Source organism: Belonocnema kinseyi, chromosome 7, assembly GCF_010883055.1.
Source record: "Belonocnema kinseyi isolate 2016_QV_RU_SX_M_011 chromosome 7, B_treatae_v1, whole genome shotgun sequence".
In the NCBI taxonomy this organism is placed as follows: domain Eukaryota; kingdom Metazoa; phylum Arthropoda; class Insecta; order Hymenoptera; family Cynipidae; genus Belonocnema; species Belonocnema kinseyi.
In genome coordinates, this window is record NC_046663.1 from 98744923 (window position 1) to 98764527 (window position 19605).

At 30.3% G+C, this 19605-nt stretch overlaps 2 protein-coding genes across 12 annotated transcripts in view; both read left to right on the forward strand.

Annotated features, from left to right (window-relative positions):
- Positions 1 to 1387, forward strand: part of LOC117177140 (esterase B1-like) — a 35543-nt gene extending 34156 nt beyond the window's left edge. For both annotated transcript variants that reach the window (XM_033367639.1, XM_033367638.1), the window contains one exon: positions 841 to 1387. In XM_033367639.1, coding sequence (XP_033223530.1) covers positions 841 to 1048 — 208 coding nt within the window. In that variant the 3' untranslated portion in view covers positions 1049 to 1387. The remainder of the gene's footprint in view (positions 1 to 840) is intronic.
- Positions 1388 to 1671: 284 nt separating this feature from the next.
- The window catches only part of LOC117176825 (solute carrier family 26 member 10-like), a 106912-nt gene continuing 88978 nt past the window's right edge, over positions 1672 to 19605 (forward strand). For 7 of the 10 annotated variants that reach the window (XM_033367155.1, XM_033367150.1, XM_033367159.1 and 4 more), the window contains exon 1: positions 1672 to 1752. Coding sequence is in view for 6 of the 10 variants with exons in the window: in XM_033367150.1 (XP_033223041.1) it covers positions 1722 to 1752 (31 nt within the window). In the remaining 4 variants the exon portion in view is untranslated. Of the gene's footprint in view, positions 1753 to 5653; positions 6002 to 16656; positions 16771 to 19605 lie in introns of those variants that run through there. The other 3 variants (XM_033367154.1, XM_033367156.1, XM_033367152.1) reach the window with 2 other exon arrangements.

The window sequence follows — 19605 nt, forward strand, 5'->3', positions numbered from 1 at the left end:
CAAAATAATTTTTCAATATGTACCGAGAATATGGTACTACAGACTTCTTATTAAAATTTGGTGTCAATCGGTTATATAAATTAGGCTGCAGAGCTGCTCACAGGTGAAAAATTAAATTTTCGACATAAAATATGATTAACTTCAGTTTATAATTGGGTAGGACATATTATTTTCCTGAAATATATATCGAGAACATGTTGCCATAGATTTCTATATTCAATATTGGATAAAAGGCAGGGATAAAAAATGTGTTATTGTTCGATGGTTGTAAAAAATTAAACTACATTTTTCATCTATGCTCACCTCTGTAGCTTAAGTTATTTAGTAAATTTACATGAAATTTTAACAAAAATTCTGTAGCAACATATTCTTGATAAATATTGCAAGAATTTTCCAAAAAAGGTCCTAAATACATTATTATTACAGATGAGTATTCTTGGTAGATTTTATTTGTATTTGTTGTGAATCTTATTTTCAGTAATAACTATTTATTAATTATTATTTACATCGAGTCGTGTGAAAGTCACAGTCCGAAAATGGCATATAGAGTAAGAGCAAAAACCAAAAAGTAAATTTATTTTATTTTGGATACGTACTTCATCGAACTGAATAATTAATACCTATACGCGTAATATATAATAATATATAAAAATCAAGAGCAGAATTAAATTAATCGAAGCAAAATATGTTAAAAAAATGTATATCTACGAAATTAGAGAACGGTGCCAATAATTGGGATTGTGCCAAGAATGGGTGCTCTCCCCCTAATCAGGCTCCATAAAAAACACCTAATTAACAAAATGTCAATCAGCTTGTGTAATTAAAAACACTCAATTTCAGAAATCCGACTCCAGCTGGCAAGGAGGATAAGTTATTAAACATATCATGGCCCGATTCTGGAATTTCTGGTGAACATTTGGAAATTGGTGACGAATTGACGGTAAAATCTCGGCCAGTAACTACTAATGCTAAGTTGTACCAATTGGGCCTAATTTTTCTGGCAGGCATTCAAAGTGGATGTACCTGTATACATTGCAAAGATTTATAATGGTTCTCCCATTCATAATAATTTTGTAAAAACTTTTTTGCAATTATTTAAAACTGTTTTAAATTGTGCGAAGTCATTGCCATAAACCACATGATTTTTAAATTACTCATATCAGTAGTAAACAAATTTCATTTAAATAAAAAAATTGCATTTTCGTTATTTATTCTTAATTTATTGGATGATATTTAATTAATGTTAAATTCGACGAATGCGGAGTAATCCTAAACAGTTCCAATTAATTGTAATTAGTTTAGGGGGATTTTGAAATTGGTTCCACTGACTTATTTGTAAATTCCTTTCTAAACCAAAAAAAAATGACCAAATAAATAAGTGAAAAAAATATTATGAATTGCTATTATTTTATTAATATACAATCAACCTATAGTGGTTTTTCACTCATTTTGATTAAGAGAGTAAATTGTATTTCTTTCGGTGTAAATTGTGAAGAATTCTAGTGAATTTTTTGAAATTAAATCAAGGTTATTAGATTTGTGTAAAACCTAATGACTTCATAAAAATTAAAGTGAACTAAAGTAAATTCATATCAGAAGAAACGTGAGCCGTTTTTCCTATAAATCAGATTAAACGTGCGCCAAATCAAGTGGAACGTAGCTCACTCTGCGCAAGATGATTTTTTCTGCGTTTCATTTCAACACTAAATTCCTCAAGCAAGATGTACAAGTACAGACGTTTATTTTACTATGGTAAGTTGAAAGAAATTCCTGTGAAAGGAAGTACATTAAATAAAATTTTATTGTGACATACATTTTATTTAAGTGAATTACAGTGAATTCTATATTCTACTTGATTTTAAAGCAAAATTAGAAGAATTTGAGTGAATTTACATACAAATTCAGTGAATGCAAGTGAATTGAAGTACAGAAATATTGAATTTTAGTTCCGAGTGCCATTCAACTAAAACCAAACGAAATGACTAAATTTATGTGAATATTAATGAATTATGTAAAACTGAAAATTCCAGTTAGTGATTTTAAGTACTGAAGTAAATTATCGCAAACCCTAGTGATATAACTGAAGTGAAATCAATTACATTGAAAAATCACAATAACGGCATTAAAGTTGATTTAAAATTTAATTATATTCTTTCGGGAATAACTGGATCTTAATTGAATAAGAATGGTTTTAGAATCTTATATAGTATATAAAACTAATTAATTTTAGTAGTGACTTCAGTATTTTTTATTTCAATCAAGTCCAAATAATATAAAATACGTCCAAGTTACACTAATATTCAGAATGACAAATTTGTGTTTTACTGCTAACTTTTTACATCACGTAAACTTTTCTTTCTCCGTGAAACTCATCTTTCTTATGAAAAAGTAAAGTAAAATACTCAGAAGTTTGCTACCGAAACATGTGTTTGATTAATGAACATTCTTATCTCATTTTGATAAGTCGGTCGTCAATATAATTTGAAGAAAAATACATATCATTGCATCAGTAGACAGAAGTCATTATTTACTCAAAGCTAACAATCTGTCTAGATATTTCTTTAAATTTTTCCACAAAGAATTGAATTTTTAATGAAAATTTTTATGAATTCCAACTTTGAAATCTCTTTACTTAATAGAATTTATGCCGCTAAGTTGCATAAAGAAAATTTTGGCACATTTTGCTACTTGCGTTTATCGGAAACTCCTTTTGATTAAACATTTATTTTAATTATTTTTAACTGAAATATTACTTTAAACAAGTTGGTGCATACAAAAAAATTCAAGATTTAATTGAAATCTTTCCACTAGTCGAGTTATTTTCCATTATAGTAAAACCCAATTTGCAAACTTGAAAGCTGAACATTTCTATCGACTAATTCATTTATAATAGCATTGACGATAAGAATTAATTTTGGTAATCAATGTATGTTGTGTCGAATATTTATGATGTAAATAGGTATATATTTTTATAGCACAAGTCAAAGTAACTATGTTCCTTGCTATAAGTCGTTCAATATACAAACCGTAAACTGTTTTTAATCACTCAAGCGTTAAGAAGTAAAGCTTAAGCATAATTTATTAAAAGGTTCTTGTGAAAGCTAAACACCTCTATAAATTACGGAAATTGCTACAACCTCGTACGCAGCTAATTAATTGAATTACTAACATCCACCAGGTACCATTATGTGTCATAGGTAGTCCAAAAATTAGTATGTGTTTTCTTTTCCCGGAGTTATCTTTCAAGTGTCTCCGTAGTTTTTATAACAAGACTCATACTCTTCACTCAATTATTTAGAAAAGTCAATCATTCTTTATTGGCACTTGAAAAATAAGCGATTTTGATCAATTCTGGCGATATCCAGAAAAATGTTCAAATCCAAGTGAATTATTTCAAATTTTACTTCATGGAATTACGGGATACTCAAATGATTTAAAGTGAAACCGTAACATTTTTAAGCGATTTTATTCAATGTAGGTGCATTCTGGGAAATTATTAGAAAACATGCAAAATTATAAATAATTGTCGAAACTTCACGTAAACTCCTAATATCTTTATAGAGAACTCTTTACAATTCTTGTTCTGATTGTAATGATTTCTTAACAATTCTTGTACTAGTTCTAGGCTATCTAGAATTTGTACAAAATTATTTATTATTTTGTAATTTTAGGCAATTCTGTTAAATTTTAACAAATTTCATTGATTTTCCAAAAAATTAAACAATTAACGTAAATAAGTGCCATTGTCCAATATTTTTGTAATTTTTGGTGAACTCCACTGCGTTTTGGAAAATGATATATAAGTCTATCGAAAAAAGTGAATTTTTAGCAGTTCTAGGCAATTCTATGGAATAAACCCGTGTGGGAAATATTTCGTGAAAGAGTCCAACACATTATTGTAAATTCTGGAATATCCAGGGGACTTCAGATGCATTCTATGTAGTTCTATTGAATTGATAAAAAATCATGAACATTTCAATTATATCGTACTCGACGGCATTCTTGAGAATTCTCGTAAATTAAAGTAAAGTTGCAATTAATTTTCGATAATCGTAATAAATCCCTTATGAAAAAGTATTGGGTTTCCGAAACTTATTTGAAAAAAAGTATTAGATCTAATTTACCAACACTTTTTTTTTATAAGGGATACTAAGAAAATCTAATGAACTCCTTATAATTGTTCTGTTATTAAAAAAAATGTGTAATGCATGTCCCAATTTCATCGAATTCAAGTGATAAATGAGAAGTTTAGGTCTTTCTATCGAATTTTAATGCATTCTTAATCATTCTAGGCAATTCGAGAAAGCTCGACTGAAGTCTTGGCACTTTTAAGCATTCCCGAATAAAAATGCTTCGACTTGAGTTCGACTTGAATTGCTCCAAATCAAGACATGCTGAAGTCGACCTTTTCGACTTCAGCAGGTCTTGATTGGAGCCAGACTTCAATTTATGTCTTGAAGACAAGTTTGTATGCCTTGGAGACATAAATCTATCTCTTGAGTCGTCTTTTTATGACTCCAACATGTGTGGTTTATAACTTCGAGCGTATACCTGCCATAACAAAAAGGTTATTTCTAACAGTCATAAAAGCTAATCTTTGTTAATGCTTAAACAATCTTGTATATTTTTATACAATATATATATATATATATATTAAATCAACTTATTTACGGATTGTTATTTGTATTATACTTATTTGGCGATGATACCGAAAATGTTGTTTGTTTTTATGTATTTCTAACAGCTTAGGACATCCTTCTAGAAAGTTACAATTTTTATTTTTATGAAGAAAATTTTTAAGTGTTACACTCGTTCAGACCCACCGATTCTGAATTTTTAAATTAAATATAACTAATTTAATAATTACAAATTTTCCATTCATCAATTTTAATCTCATTTATGAGCCAAAAAAGGTTCGATAATCTCAGCCAAGACAAGGCTTGTCTCAAGTCAAGTAAACGTCGTTTTACCTGTCTTGGCTATAAAAGTAAGACGAAGGCCTCTGTCTCGACTCAGCTTTGAGACGCAGCCAAACATCGATGTCTTGGAGACGAACTCAAGACATAACCAAATCGAACTCAAGTCGAAGCATTTTTACTCGGGTTATTATTAAAATCTACGCATTGAGTTAATTCTCGAGATCTCTAGTTAATTCTTCATAACTGAAATGTCAATAGATGTCTATGAAAATAGGTTTTTTTCACCCAAGTTTGCCAAGGATTTACTGATTCAATTGAAATGAGTGTCCAATATTATAATTAATTATTATAGCAAACCAATATTATAATTTCAAGCTCTCTTTAAGTTAAAGGTTAATGGATTTTAAGAGTAAAATTAAAAAAATATACAAACATAAAAAAAAGTCCAATTGTGTGATTAAATTACATGAGAAGGCTTAAAAAGAAGGATGTGTTCAAAAATCAGTTTTTTAAAAAACATTTCCTCAAGAAAGCCAATAATTGAACATAATTGAACAAAAGGAGTTAAAATGAGGTTGGTGTTGGGCTATTTTACGTAGGCAGAAACTTGTTTCTCTCACAGATAAAAATATATCGGCACAGCCGAGTCTGGCTTCGCCTTCACCTGCAAATTCTATACAGGGTGTTCTTTATCCATAAATGTTTGTTAAACAATAAGGCCTTTCTTGCTTTAGGCTGGCATAGATCCTAATAAATGTGGATTGGACTATAGATATGAATCATACTGAGATGACGAAGTAATGTGTGTACCTCGAACATCGTTTTCTTCCAATTTTCTTCAGTCAAACGCAGAGTTCGTTGCCTCCAACAACCTAAGCTGGACACCCGAACTTCCACAGTGTTCATGTATTCTTATTTCCCCTTTGTGTTTTCGCCTGTATGCTCATTTTGCCTCTGTCCATGAAATTTAGAATATTAAATTTTTGTGAGGACAAATACTTTATCGTGGGAATATAGGCTTTAAAAAGTGTACAAAAGTGAAGAATTTAATCAAATTTAACGGAAGAGGTCCTCATAAATAGGTGAGTACAAATCTTTTAAATTCTTCTGTCATTGTGTTGTAGGTATAAATTAAAGAATTATTCTTGTATAAATAAAAGTTACGATTGAGCATAAGTTACTCGAATTTAAGATAGCAATAAAACTTTAATCGATATTCGATTTATAAAGTTTTAATAATAAAAAGATTGTATAAAAAACAAACAAAAAATCAGCAAGAATTTTCGGTGCTACATTTACTTGTTCATAACAATTCTATTTTTATCAAAAAATGAATATTATTACAAAATTTGTGTATTTCAAAGTCTGTATTATCTAAAGTAACAGAAAGAAGCAGAGATAATATTTTTTATACTTAATGTAAATAGATATCTAAAATGAGAAATCTTCAACCAAGAAAATAAATTTTTAACAAAGCAGTTTGACTTTCAACCACATAGTTAAATTTTCAGCCAAACAAGAAGCAATTCAAAAAAATGTAGAAGGTTATACATTAACTAGAAAATATGGTAGGTTTTAATCAAAGAGTTCAATTGAACAACAAAAAAGACGAATTTTTAACGAAATAAAGAATTTTTCAACCAAATCGTTCAATTTTCAAGTAATAAAAGTAACTTTTTATTAAAAAATGAAGTAGTTACATACATTTTCAGTTTAGAAAATTTAACTTATAGATAAGAATTTTCATCGAAATAGTTAAATTTCTAAAAAAGAGACATTTTGTATCTAGAATGATGAGTATTCAACCAATTAGTTAAAAATTAATTTTTAACTAAAAAATAAGACATTTCAACAACATTAATAAATTCTCAACCAATTAGATAAAATATTAACTAATATGATAAATCTCTAACAAAAACAATTAATTTTTAACAAACTACTTCAACTTTCAACCAAGTTTTTGTCTACCAATAACTTCTACCAATAAATGAATTTTTAAACCAAAAAAACGTTCTGCAAAATTTTTAATTTGATTTAAGAAGTCAAAAAAATTTTGTTTAAAATAACCGATATTAGGCATAAAATGGCAACCAAACCAAAAATTATTTTTAAAAATGGCTGTGCGGGCACATAGCACCTAGGGGGCGGGACTGTTGGTTTTCGCACTTCGCGTTCGGCCTTTGTACTTCTCCCACATTCATGCATAGACCTTTTAAAATTAAAGGTCAACAGATCGAAAGCTGTAATTTTGTGATTGTGAACTCTCTTTTGTTAAAGTTCTGTCGGCTTTAGCGAATACATTCTCATCACGTATGTCGTGCTTCAAACTCGATTTTTTCCAGAATGTCAACTTTTCTAAATTATGCTCAACACTTTTATATCAAATATAATACATTTTTATGTAACTCTGCCTGGGATTGCTAATTCAGATATTGCAAAATAAAGTAAAAGTTTTATTTATCATGATTACTTTAATATTTGTTTCTTATTTTGCATTAGGGATCGTCCACAAATTACGTAAGACGTTTTTCTTTTGTTTGAATAAAGACGAGCATAAAATTGCTGTGAAGTTGAGAAGGACAGAACGATATAAACAAAAGAAAAACGTCTTACGTAATTTGTGGGCGATCCCTTACATTTTATCCTTAGCTGCGCTTAAACATGTATCATTTCAATAAATGTATATCATTAAAATTCATAATATGCATAAAACTTGAAAGATAATTATTCTTATATTCTTGTTTTTATCATTTTTTAGTTTTCATCTTGTTTTTTACGAATAAAAGAAGAACTACGCTTCCTATTAGAAAAATATTCGTAAAAAAATTACAAATCCTTTTTGTTTGAATAAATTTATTCTCATTTATTTTCGTATCTTGTATCGTTTGTACACAAATTAAATTTTTTATTTTCAATGTTCTTTTTCACGAATAAAAAAAATCTACTCATCCTATACAAAAAAGTTTTCAAAATTCAAATCTTGTGTTCACAATTTGTTAATGTTTGAATCTAGTACATTTTAATTTAAAAATCCGATTTCGGGTGTAAACTATTATTAAAACCTAAACTCTTTTTAAATTGGGAGTTTTTATGATGATTTTTGTTTACAGATGCTAATTGCCAGTAAAAAAATAACACAGCATACAATTTTTAGAAATTTTAAGACTTCTTTGTATTTTTTGATTTAATATAAACATTCTCTAATTAAAATACTAAATTTCAGCAAAAAGCGCTAACAGAAAACATGCATCATATTTTCAAAATTTTATCAAATATTTTCAAATTTTTAATTTTATCGCGAAAACTCTTAGAAGCAACAAATATTTCGACGTTCTTTTTATTTGATTGTGCTTAGATGGCACCTTGTCATTTGGACACAACGGTTTCTCAATTCGCATTATTGAGCGGACGGATTGCACAACGATCCTAGCGCTTGGATTGACGCAGCCCAGTAGAGAAGAGAGGGGATAACGCGTTACTACGGGCCGAGTTAATTGAACAAATAATTTTGAAAAAGCCGCCATGTCCAATCAACTCGGTTCGTAGCAACGCGTTATCCCCTTTTTTTCCTACTAGGCAGCCTGAGTCCGAGCGCTAAGGTCCTTGTGCAATCGGCACGCTCAACTTTGACTATGATTTTTTTTTGGTTAGAAGCGATTATTTTTAGATTAAAAACAATTTAATCGCGCTGCTCTCTTCGCTCACAATTTTGAGCGCACCTAGGGCGCGCGACTGTTGTTTCTCGCGCTTCGCACTCGATTATGTATTTACCTCGCGCTACGCGCTCGGTATTTATATTTTCGCACATTCTTGCGCAAACCTTTTGAAATTAAGACTCAAAACATCCACCGCTGTAATTTTGTGATTGTGAATTCTCTTTCGTTAAAAGAGCTTAGCTCGAGAGTTTGAGCGCACCTACGACACGCGACTGATGGCAATCGCACTCCGCGCTTGGTCTTTGCATTTCTTTCGCATTCGTGCACAGACCTTTTAAAATCAAAGATCAACGGACCGACAACTAATTTTGTGATTTTGAACTCTCTTTTGTTAAAGCTCTTTCGGTTTTAGCGAACACATTCTCATAACGTATCTCGTGCTTCGCTCTCAATCTTGTCCAACATGTCAACTTTTCTACATTATACACAACACTTTTATATCAACTATAATACACTATTTATGTAACTTTGCCTGGGATTGCTTATTAACAAATTGCAAAATAAGGAGCAAATTGTATTTATCATGATTATTTTTATATTTGTTTCTTAATTTGCTTTAAATTTTATTCTAAGATGCGCTGAAACATGTATCATTTCAATAATTCATAATATGCATAAAAATTGAATCATACTAATTCTTATTTCCTTGTTTTTATAATTTTTTATATTGTTTTTTACTATTAAACAAAAACTACTGCGCATCTGCATAGGGTCTAATACAGGAACCTATATAGGGTTCTATATAGGATCCTATGTCCTCTTTCGTCTTTTTTGTGCTTTTTTCACGAATTTAATTTTTTTATTTTTAATCTCATTTTTTACGATTAAAAGAAAATCTACGCGTCCTATCGAAAAATTATTAATAATAAATTTATAGATCTTTTTAGGCGAACAACTTTTTTCTGTTAATTTTAGTTCATACCTTCCCAAGTGCGAATTTCCGGAGCTGAATACACTGTCCAGTGTTGGTCCAATTTTGGCAGACGAAGGACGGATAAAGATATTGGGCCAATATCGGGATTTTAAGCAGCCCAGTGTTGAGCCACTGCTGGCAGCCTATATTAGCTATTTATATTTGTCGATCCTCCACCGATGCATGGCCCAGTATCGGCACTTTATTGCGCAATGTCTAACTTTTAGTACGGGGAACCATGTTTCAAGAGGATCAGCCAAAGTCTGGCCCAGTGATGCACATTTCTGGGCCATGTGTCACTTTTACCATGGAAAACCATGTTTTATTTAAATCGGCTCAATGTTGAGCCAGTGCTGGCTGCCTATATTGGCTATTTATATTTGCATATCCTCCACCGATGCTTGACCCAGAATCGGCAAATATTTCGCCAAGTCTCACTTTGAACACCCAAAAAAAATATCTCACACGAAATATGGAAAAAAATTTATTGCAAAATTGTCAAAGTTCATTATGAAATGTTTTAAGTAGTGTCATTAAAAATGTTTAATGTTTATAAAATATTACCTTTCCTGTCATTGCAAAAAGTTTTTAAGTAGTCTACAACGGGAAAAAATAAAATATTACGCGAAGAAAAATTGTAACCGATTAAAATTATTTATTTAAAAATTATTGTGTTGATATTCCTGTTAATAGTTCCTGTCTTTTACATTTACATAACGTCGCATAATAATAAATAATTAGAAAATGACAGCTTAAAATTTGGTTCTTTAACTTTTCTGACCCATAGACTACAACGGGAAAAAACGAAATATTCCGCGAAGAAAAATTGTAATCGATTTCAATTATTTATTTAAAAATTATTGTATTGATATTCCTGTTAACAGCTCTTGTATTTTGCATTTACATAACGTCGCATAATAATAAATTATTAGAAAAAGACAGCTTAAAATTTTGTTCTTTAACTTTTTTAACCTGTATCTTATGAGGACAGCTTTTTCACAGAGTTTCAACTTGTCGGTTTAGCACAGTGGTTAGCACTCCCGGCTGATAAGCGATATATTTAGGTATATAGATGTAGGTTCGATACGCCGTAGCGTTAGAGATTTTATTTGTAATATAATGTTCAAAATGTAATATATGTATTCAATCTAAACAGTACCATTAATATTTATATTCAAAGTACTCGCAATCAATTAATATTTATTTTTTAAATACCTTTTTTGTCAAATCCTTAGACTATAGCAGTAGTCGTTAAAATGAAACAAAATGTTTCAATGAAATTTTAATTCTTAAAATTATTAATAATATTCAATCGATATGCAGTTGTAAAATGATGAATGGATAAAGCAGATGCGTTCTAAGAAAAATTCGATGATTTTTTATTAGTTTTTGAATTAACTCCGGCAACCAAGTTGGTTCGGTATTGGTACCCAGCGTTGGGCCGACAATGGTAGCCAAGATTTGGCTGCCAAGTCAAGGCCATAGTTATCAATCCGGCAATGGCGCGACGATGACAGCTAGGTTTGGTCCAATACTCGTACCCAGTGTTGAACTGACAGTGGCAGCCAAATCTTGGCTGGCAAATGCAGGCCATAGTTATCACTCCGTCATTGGCACGATAATGGCAGCCGAGCTTCAATAATATTGTAGCCGACTATGGGCCAATGTTGGGCAGTATGTGACTTCTCACTTGGATTGTGTCGTTTTTTCAAAAAAATTTAATATTTTTATTTTGAATGTTATTTTTTACGACTAAAGCAAAAAATACGTGTCCTATAAAAAATTATAGCTCTTTTTTGGATGAACAGGTTTTGCCTCATTTTTTTTTGTAGCTTGTGTCGAAAAGTGATTCATTATAAATTTGTAGTTCTTTCTAGGGCGCGCAATTTGAGGTTTTTCATGTTTTTTCGTATTTTGCATACTTTGAAAAAAAATGGAATTTTTGGATTTTTCATTATTTTTGGTACGGTCAAGTTTGGAATGTTCAACTTTTCGACCAAATTGAAAAAGTTGTTATCATAATCTTACAGGGCTTTCAAAAAGCAACGTTTTTCTTTTCTTGACTTTTTTTCATGTCTTGCGTTGTTTGGCTTGAAATGTTCATTTTAGTTTGTTTTTTTTGGATTTTGAAAATGCGCTAACTCTGATAATTTTAGTTTCATAGAAAAAGCTCATAGGGAATTATTGTTTGAGTTTCTTAGTACTATGAACAACCGTACATAGAATTTTTAAATCTTGAAAAAATGTGTTTTCAAACATTTTTGGTACGATCAAATTTGGAATTTTCAACTTTTCGACCAAATTCAAATAGTTGTTATAATAATCTTGTAGGGCTTTTGAAAAGCAACGTTTTTAGTTTGTTCTTTGGGATTTTGAAAATGCTATAACTCTTGTAATTTTTGATTTTTCGAAGAAAGTCATTAGGAGAAATTGTTCAACTTTTTGAATACTATGAATAACCCTACAGAGAATTTTTTAATTTCGAAAAAAGTGCACTCAAAAATATTCAAAATGTGCCCACTTTTTGAATTTTCATCCAAAATGGCTGGCTAACGAACTTGACCTTTATTTCAGGACACTCAACGAGTGTACCAAAGGGCAATCTAATAGATTAATTTTTTCAAAAGTTATCATGTTCATATTCATACATACATACATGCATAGATACATACATGCATACATATATACATGCATACATAAATACATGCATACACACATACATACAGGCAGATGCATCCGTAAAAACCTGTTTTTCGGATTCAGCGGGTCTCAAAACGTGGACATTTGACAAAAACTGAGGGTTAAATTTTACACAAATCTAATACCTTCTCTGATGAGAATGTAAAAAACTTCAAGCAATAAAAAGTCAATCAGATTGTCAACAACATCGATTGCGAGATTATTGATACATATTGTTACACCACTATTTGTCTATAGGATGTTTGAAGTTTCAATTACACAGCCACACAAAAAAAAAGTGTGCGGATCTGGTAACAAGACACACGTATTCCTATGGATTTTGGGGCGTTGAATTCAAATTCGGTATCAAAAATCACCCATCACGTCATGGTTGAGCCATAACCTCAAAAAATGACGAAAAATCATGCACTGAGGCAAATAAATTTCAAAATAATGCCAGTAATGCAAATTTTCACTTCAAAAACATGTCGACAACTGTGAAGGATCAACCCTTGCCTGATATCAACTTATTTAACATAATTTTACCCAACAGAACTTGACCTCACCTAACCTGAATTAACAGAAATTTATTGAACTACACGTAAAGCTCTGGAAGCATATTTTCCCAGTAGTAAATGTGTGCTACATCGAATGGGTTAACTCGACCCTAACCTTGAAATAAATCTAACCTAGCCTAACCTAACCTAACCTCACGAAACACAATTAAATTGATTGCGTTGTCCCGTTGTGTTTGCGGTACCGTTTCATTCAGCTTCGGCTTAACCTACGTAGAAGTTTAACCTATCCTAACCTAACAAAACCTGACCTAACCTAACTGATTACGCTGGCAACCCTGCTCTTGCGTATAGTATAAATATATCCCTTAAGTTTAAGAAAAGCTGAGCGAAAAAAATTTTGAATAAAACTCTTATTCATTTACATGTTTAAGTTACAGTTCTACATTTTAATTGATACAAACATTGGCAGGTTAATTGAAATAGAGTCAATTCTACTTGTAGTTCTAAGTTTCTTCAAATGAGTAATGTGCGTTTAAATTTTTAACCACCTGTAGTACAATGAATTGAATTTTATTGTGTTACGACGGGAACACTTAAGTTAAGTTGTGTTGCGTTAAGCAAAATTTCGTTAGGTTCTGTTAAGTCAGATTCATTTATAGGTTAAGATCGAGTTAACCTATTAAATATAGCACACATTTAAGACTGAAAACCGTACGCTTACATAGCTACACGTGTGGTTGAATTTCATTCAGCTAGGTTAGGTTAGGTTAGGTTAGGTTAGGTTTTGTTAGGTTAGGATAGGTTAAACCTCTATGTAGGTTAAGCCGAAGCTGAATGAAACGGTACCGCAAACGCAACGGGACAACACAATGAGTTTAATTGTGTTACGTGAAATTAAGTTAGGTTAGGTTAGGACAGGTTTTTTTAGGTTAGGATAGGTTTGACCTCTTTGCAGGTTAAGCCCAAACTGATTCAAACGGTACCGCAAACACAACGGGACAACACAATCAGTTTAATTGTGTTTCGTGAGGTTAGGTTAGGTTAGGCTAGGTTAGATTTATTTCTAGTTTAGGCTCTAGTTGACCCATTCGATGTAGCACACATTTGCTACTGGGCAAATATGCTTCCAGATCTTTACGTGTAGTTCAGTAAATTTCTGTTAATTCAGGTTAGGTGAGGTCAGGTTCTGTTGGGTAAAGTTATGTTAAATAAGTTGATATCAGGCAAGGGTTGATCCTTCACAGTTGTCGACATGTTTTTGAAGTGAAAATTTGCATCACTGTATTTTGAAATTTGTTTGCCTCAGTGCATGATTTTTCATCATTTTTTGAGGTTATGGCTCAACCATGACGTGATGGATGATTTTTTAAACCGAATTTGAATTCAGCGCCCCGAAATCCATAGGAATACGAGTGTCTTGTTACCAGAACCGCACACTTTTTTTGTGTAGCTGTGTTATTTGTGATTTTTCATTTAATTCTCTGATTATTCATGATCATCTTCCTTTGAAAATTAGAGAAAACTTATTTGAAAAACTGGCTGATAAGATGTAACCTTGAATTTTTTCATCACTTTTTGTCAGCGGTTGTGTACTAAAATGTTAATGTCAAGAAGAAAAAGATAAAAGTGCAATAAACTGATCGCCTATCTTTTACTATTTGTCCATGAGCTATATAGAAGTACTGAAACTGTTCATCCAAAGTGGATGCATGATTACTGCAAGCTAGTTTCTTGACAAAAAGGAAAAAACGTGTGAGTAACAATAAATTATCTCGTGCTAGTTGGCCATGTTCACTGTTCACTTAAAATAACAAGAAGACAGTTAAAGAGCTGAACAATGAAATAAAAAGCACGTATACGTGCATATAAAAAATGCATAAGGTAAAGTTTAATTTGAGAAATTATGAAAAAAAATTCAAATTGAACCACATGGATTGCTCTAAATAAGTGAGTTTCACTAAATTAATAAAAAATATTTGGAATTTTAAGGCATGTCATCAAATCAGTGAGTTTTTCATAAATTAATTGAATTTTTGTAAATATGACGCAATTTATCGAATTCAACTAAATTCTTGATCTATCTGGATAATTCCATCAAATTCAAGAGTATTCTTAAAAATTATATTCAACCCCATTGAAGTCAAGTGGTTTGATGAGAATTAATTAAAAAATGCAAAGCATAAAAGTAAGTTTTATTAAATTATATTGAATACTGAAAAATTCCGTCAAGTTCAACTTACAGAATTCAAGAGAACTTGAGATCAATTTCATGAAGTTCTTTTGATTTCTGAACTCTTTGCACTATGAGTATAAGACAAATCATTGTATCAAAATACCAACTTTTCTTTGGTTTTAAAGTCCAAATAGTAAACAAAGTACTACAAGATTACATTTAATTCATATTTTTTAATATATACAAGTGCAAATAGTGGTTATATCTGAAAAAAGTACTGACGAAATACGACTAATGTATCGAAAAAGTTCAAGAACAGAATCCCGACGAAAAACTTATTTAAGAATAAAAGTTATGGTTTATTTCTTTCAATATTTTTACCAAACTTCAATTCTGCGGTTAAATTATACATAAAAAATGAATGGATCATAAATTTTTTATTCAGTAAATATCTACAAATTTGTCATTGACCATTTTTGGTACAACACATAGTGCCCGTTTGAATCCACAAAAATGTAAAAAATAAAAAATTAGAATTTTTGTAAAAACTACACGATACACACAATAGAAGTTTGTTATTGACCTTTTTTTGTCAAGAAGCATGCTTTTCGTTTCACTTATGAAAAAAATACTAAAAATTCAAAAATTAAATTTTTGGAAATAAGTACACAAAATACAATAACATTTTTAGAAGCAAAATTATTTAACTAAAAATGTTCTACAAATTTGATATCAGTGATTGTTTTATATGACGTGTAGTTTTTATTTTAACCGTGAAAACTTCCATTAAACTTTAAAAATGGTAATTTATAGAAAATCGACGTAAGATCAATTTTTTAGAATCAAAAGTGAATTCATATGGACTTTGTATATTCTAACAAGAAAAAAGTGTGATATTAACAAAAAATTAAATTGAAAATTTTTAAAACATTTTTTTGGGTCAAAATTTGGAAAAAATGTTTATCTATCCTGATATTAGAGCCTATTATACTTTTACCTACAAGTAACTCCAAGCTTAACTAAAATTCGTTGCATGGTTTTTGAAATGTCGATAATCCGAAAAAATGTGATGGCAACATGCAACATGGTGTAACTCCCGTATTCAGAAAAAATTCAGAAATCCTTCGGGCCTCAAAAGTATCTTATAAAAGACTATAATTTCACAAAGGTTTATTCAAATCCAAAGACCACTTGCAGATCCTGATATTTTTGACGTATACTGGCCCTGTCAAAATGACAATTTATTTTCCATGAAATTCTTACATGATTAGTAAGTACTCATACCCAGATTTCCCCTGGAAGTGCAATGTCATAAATTTTGACTGAAAACCTCGCCTGATTAATTTGACGTCAGAGCGAATTCAAGGTCAATGTTTAAGCGTAACCTAATTTAATTGGGATCACCTGGGACACGTGCTCGACCATGCTGCTAAGTAATCTAGCCCACATTCCTATTTTGTCGACTATATGGTATAAAACATTATTTATTGAAAGAAATGAGTGTGCGTTTACGTTATCTATGTATATACCTTTGCGCGTAAACCACCTACCACTTGACTTGCCGCAGAAAAGATCAAAACTGAGCAATGGATCCGGTATGGCACGTTTCGCAAGACCTCGTGATCTCTGTCAAGATCAGAGAAATCTCAATCGTTATATTCACTTATTTACAAAGCTCTATGAATATGCTTAGTATTTGGTCGCTCTTCTCGTTGGCAACACTGGCAATTGTTGTACCGAAAATTTAAAGCGTTGATTTTCTTCCACGAAGAAATCAGACAGAATAACCGCAGTTACCTTTCCATTGTTATTTCTTTCTCTATTGCTGCCACTTACTTCATTCAAAATTTATGTAAGTATAATAATAGTGAAGTGCTTTGACTAAGTTATTTTTAACTTTATAAATTCTATACATTAGAAAAGTGTTTTGAGGTGTCTAGTGATTAGCCAATTTAAAATTCCCTGTTTTTTCGCCCGCATATATTCCTCCGATGGATTCAAAATATTTCTTTCTAATTTCCCTGGTGAAAAAGTTATATATATATATATAGGACAAAACTCTGATATTTTTCATTTGTTTTACATAGAAATGTTTATGAAGCAAATGAAAAGTATCATTGTCTTGTCCACTATATATAAACTAAATATAACTTTTTCACCTGGATTGACGATTATTAATTAATTTTGCTTTCATGAAAATATTTTTATTTAAATATATGAAATTAGCAATAATGAGCTTTCGATCAAGTTTATTTAAAATATATGTATAATAATTTAATTTTTATTATTATTTTCCAATAAATTCTTCGAATTTGTGGAACTTTTTTGTGACAACGCTGTAAAATGTTAATTTCATTATTTCATATAGAATTACGATTGATTTCAAAATATTTAAGAGACAAAAAATTAAATTCATATAACTAACATTAAAAGAACTGGAGATCAGTATTGTATAATGTATTGTATACTTTTATGAGTATGTATGTATAACACTGTGTCACGAAAAAAACAACTGAATATACTTTTCACGCGATGTGGTGGGCATTAAAGGTCTAATGGAACTAAAAAGGTGTCATATATAAAATTCCTCCTACAACCCAATATCTAATAAATCATAACAAATTATAATATATTTCACAGTTTACGTTAAAATTATAAATATTAAAAAAAAATCTAATTAAAATGAAAAAGCAGAAGCAATAGCATAGGTGGTTTGTAAATTTTTATACTTTTCCAAAACTTTGATGCTACCTTATATAATTTCTCCTCTTTCCTTATCTAACCAAAAAATTCCAGGTGACGTTTCAATATTGTGTGAGGTTTAAAACTCGCGAAGTTACACAGCTAATTCAAAGATTTGCAAATTCATGAATCGGGGTTACAGTTGGCGATTTCAAGAACAAAAATTACTTTTTCCTACAATATATTAGTTTTCTTGATTTTATTTTTGTGTTTGAACTAAATTATTTTGTGTAGGATGCTAACAATTTTTTCCTTTTTTTAAAGTGACCATTTGTTTTAAAAATCTGATATTTTTTAAAGTAATTAAAGTTAACACACTTCTTTTTTATTATGACGGGGAGTTTTGAATTGTATCCACCCAGGTGAAAAAGTTATGTATAGTTTATATAAAGTGGATAAGACAATGATATTTTTCATTTGTTTTATGAACTTTTCTATGTAAAACAAATGAATAATATGAGTGTTTTGTCCACTATATATAAATTATATATAACTTTTTTAGCTCGGCAGATATGTAAAAAATTTAAAAAGTTCAAAATTAACAAAATGGCGTGCGTTTTTCTAAAAATAAATAATTTTGTTTTTTCCAGCAATGAGCGAGAGACGGCAAAATATTCCTTTCGTACAGTTCAACAAAATTTCCCCAGCTCTATACTTGATCGGTTAATTTAAAAAAAATGTTGTAATACTAGACGTGCCTTTGATTCATACTCAAGAACTGGTCAAAAATATCAAACAATGGAAAGGAAATTTTTGTAGAACTCGATTTTACTTTTGGACTGTTTTCCACATATGGGATATTTTTTAACAAAAAATTGTACTGATAGAGAAACGGTTGTCATTTTGTAAATTTCTAAGTGTTTGAAATTTTTTGCGAATCTTGAAACAATGTCAAGTTCCTTATTGAAATAAAAATAAATAACACAGGCTGAAAAAATTTCAAAACCGGAAAAACCTAGAAAGACGACCATACCTACCCGAAGTACCTACTGGGTAGGTATGGTCGTCTTTCTAGGGTTTTTCCTTTGTCGGCCTGTGTGATTATTCCATTTTTTTTAACAATACCCGATCTTGAAACTTTCGTGGGTCATAAAGAACATTCAAAAAATTTCATGCTTATTTGACAATCTTATTTGAATTTAAGTGCTCGCTTGATTAACAAAACAATTGTTTCTTCTATAAATCGAATCGTGGCGTTTCTTTTTTGCAACAAGGTTTAAAAATAGGATCACTTTCAGATTTTGATAAACACCATTTTTAATATTAAAAACTATAATTACTTTCCAATTTGTATGGATTTTGATATTTCGGCATTTTGCAATTGGTATTTTTTGGGCCCGAGGCTGTTTAAAAATTTAAGTAATATCCAATTTTGTTTATTCTAATTTTAAACTACTGCATTTGAATGATTCGGATTTTTGACTGTTTCTACTTTTAATTATTTTATCTGTCTTTGAAAGAAACGCTGTGCATTGTAAAAATAATATTAAATAAATTGTTTTAGTAAACGTATTTGGTTCAATGCATTTCCAGCTTATCATATTCAATGAACAACATATTTTAAAACAAGTTCACGATGATGTTCAGAAGTGAATTTTTAATCTTTTACCAGAAAAAGCTGACTTGAATCAGACAAAATATACTTTGCAGTTTGAACAGTCTTTTTGTTAAGATATTTAATACTCTCGAGCATTGCACTTTATAATTTACCTCTTTATATATTCACAGATGCACCTGTAAATTTATAGTTAAAAACACCATCGGCTAAAATCAATATAAAACTTCACTCTCTTTTGGATAACTGATTTCTTCGCCTTATGTTTAAGTCCTGATGATCAATAATTTTTTTTTAAATCGCCTGAAAGAGAAATCTCTGATGAAGGGATTTCCTGATTCCCTAATCTGGAACAGAAAATATATATATAAGTATAATAAATATATAAAT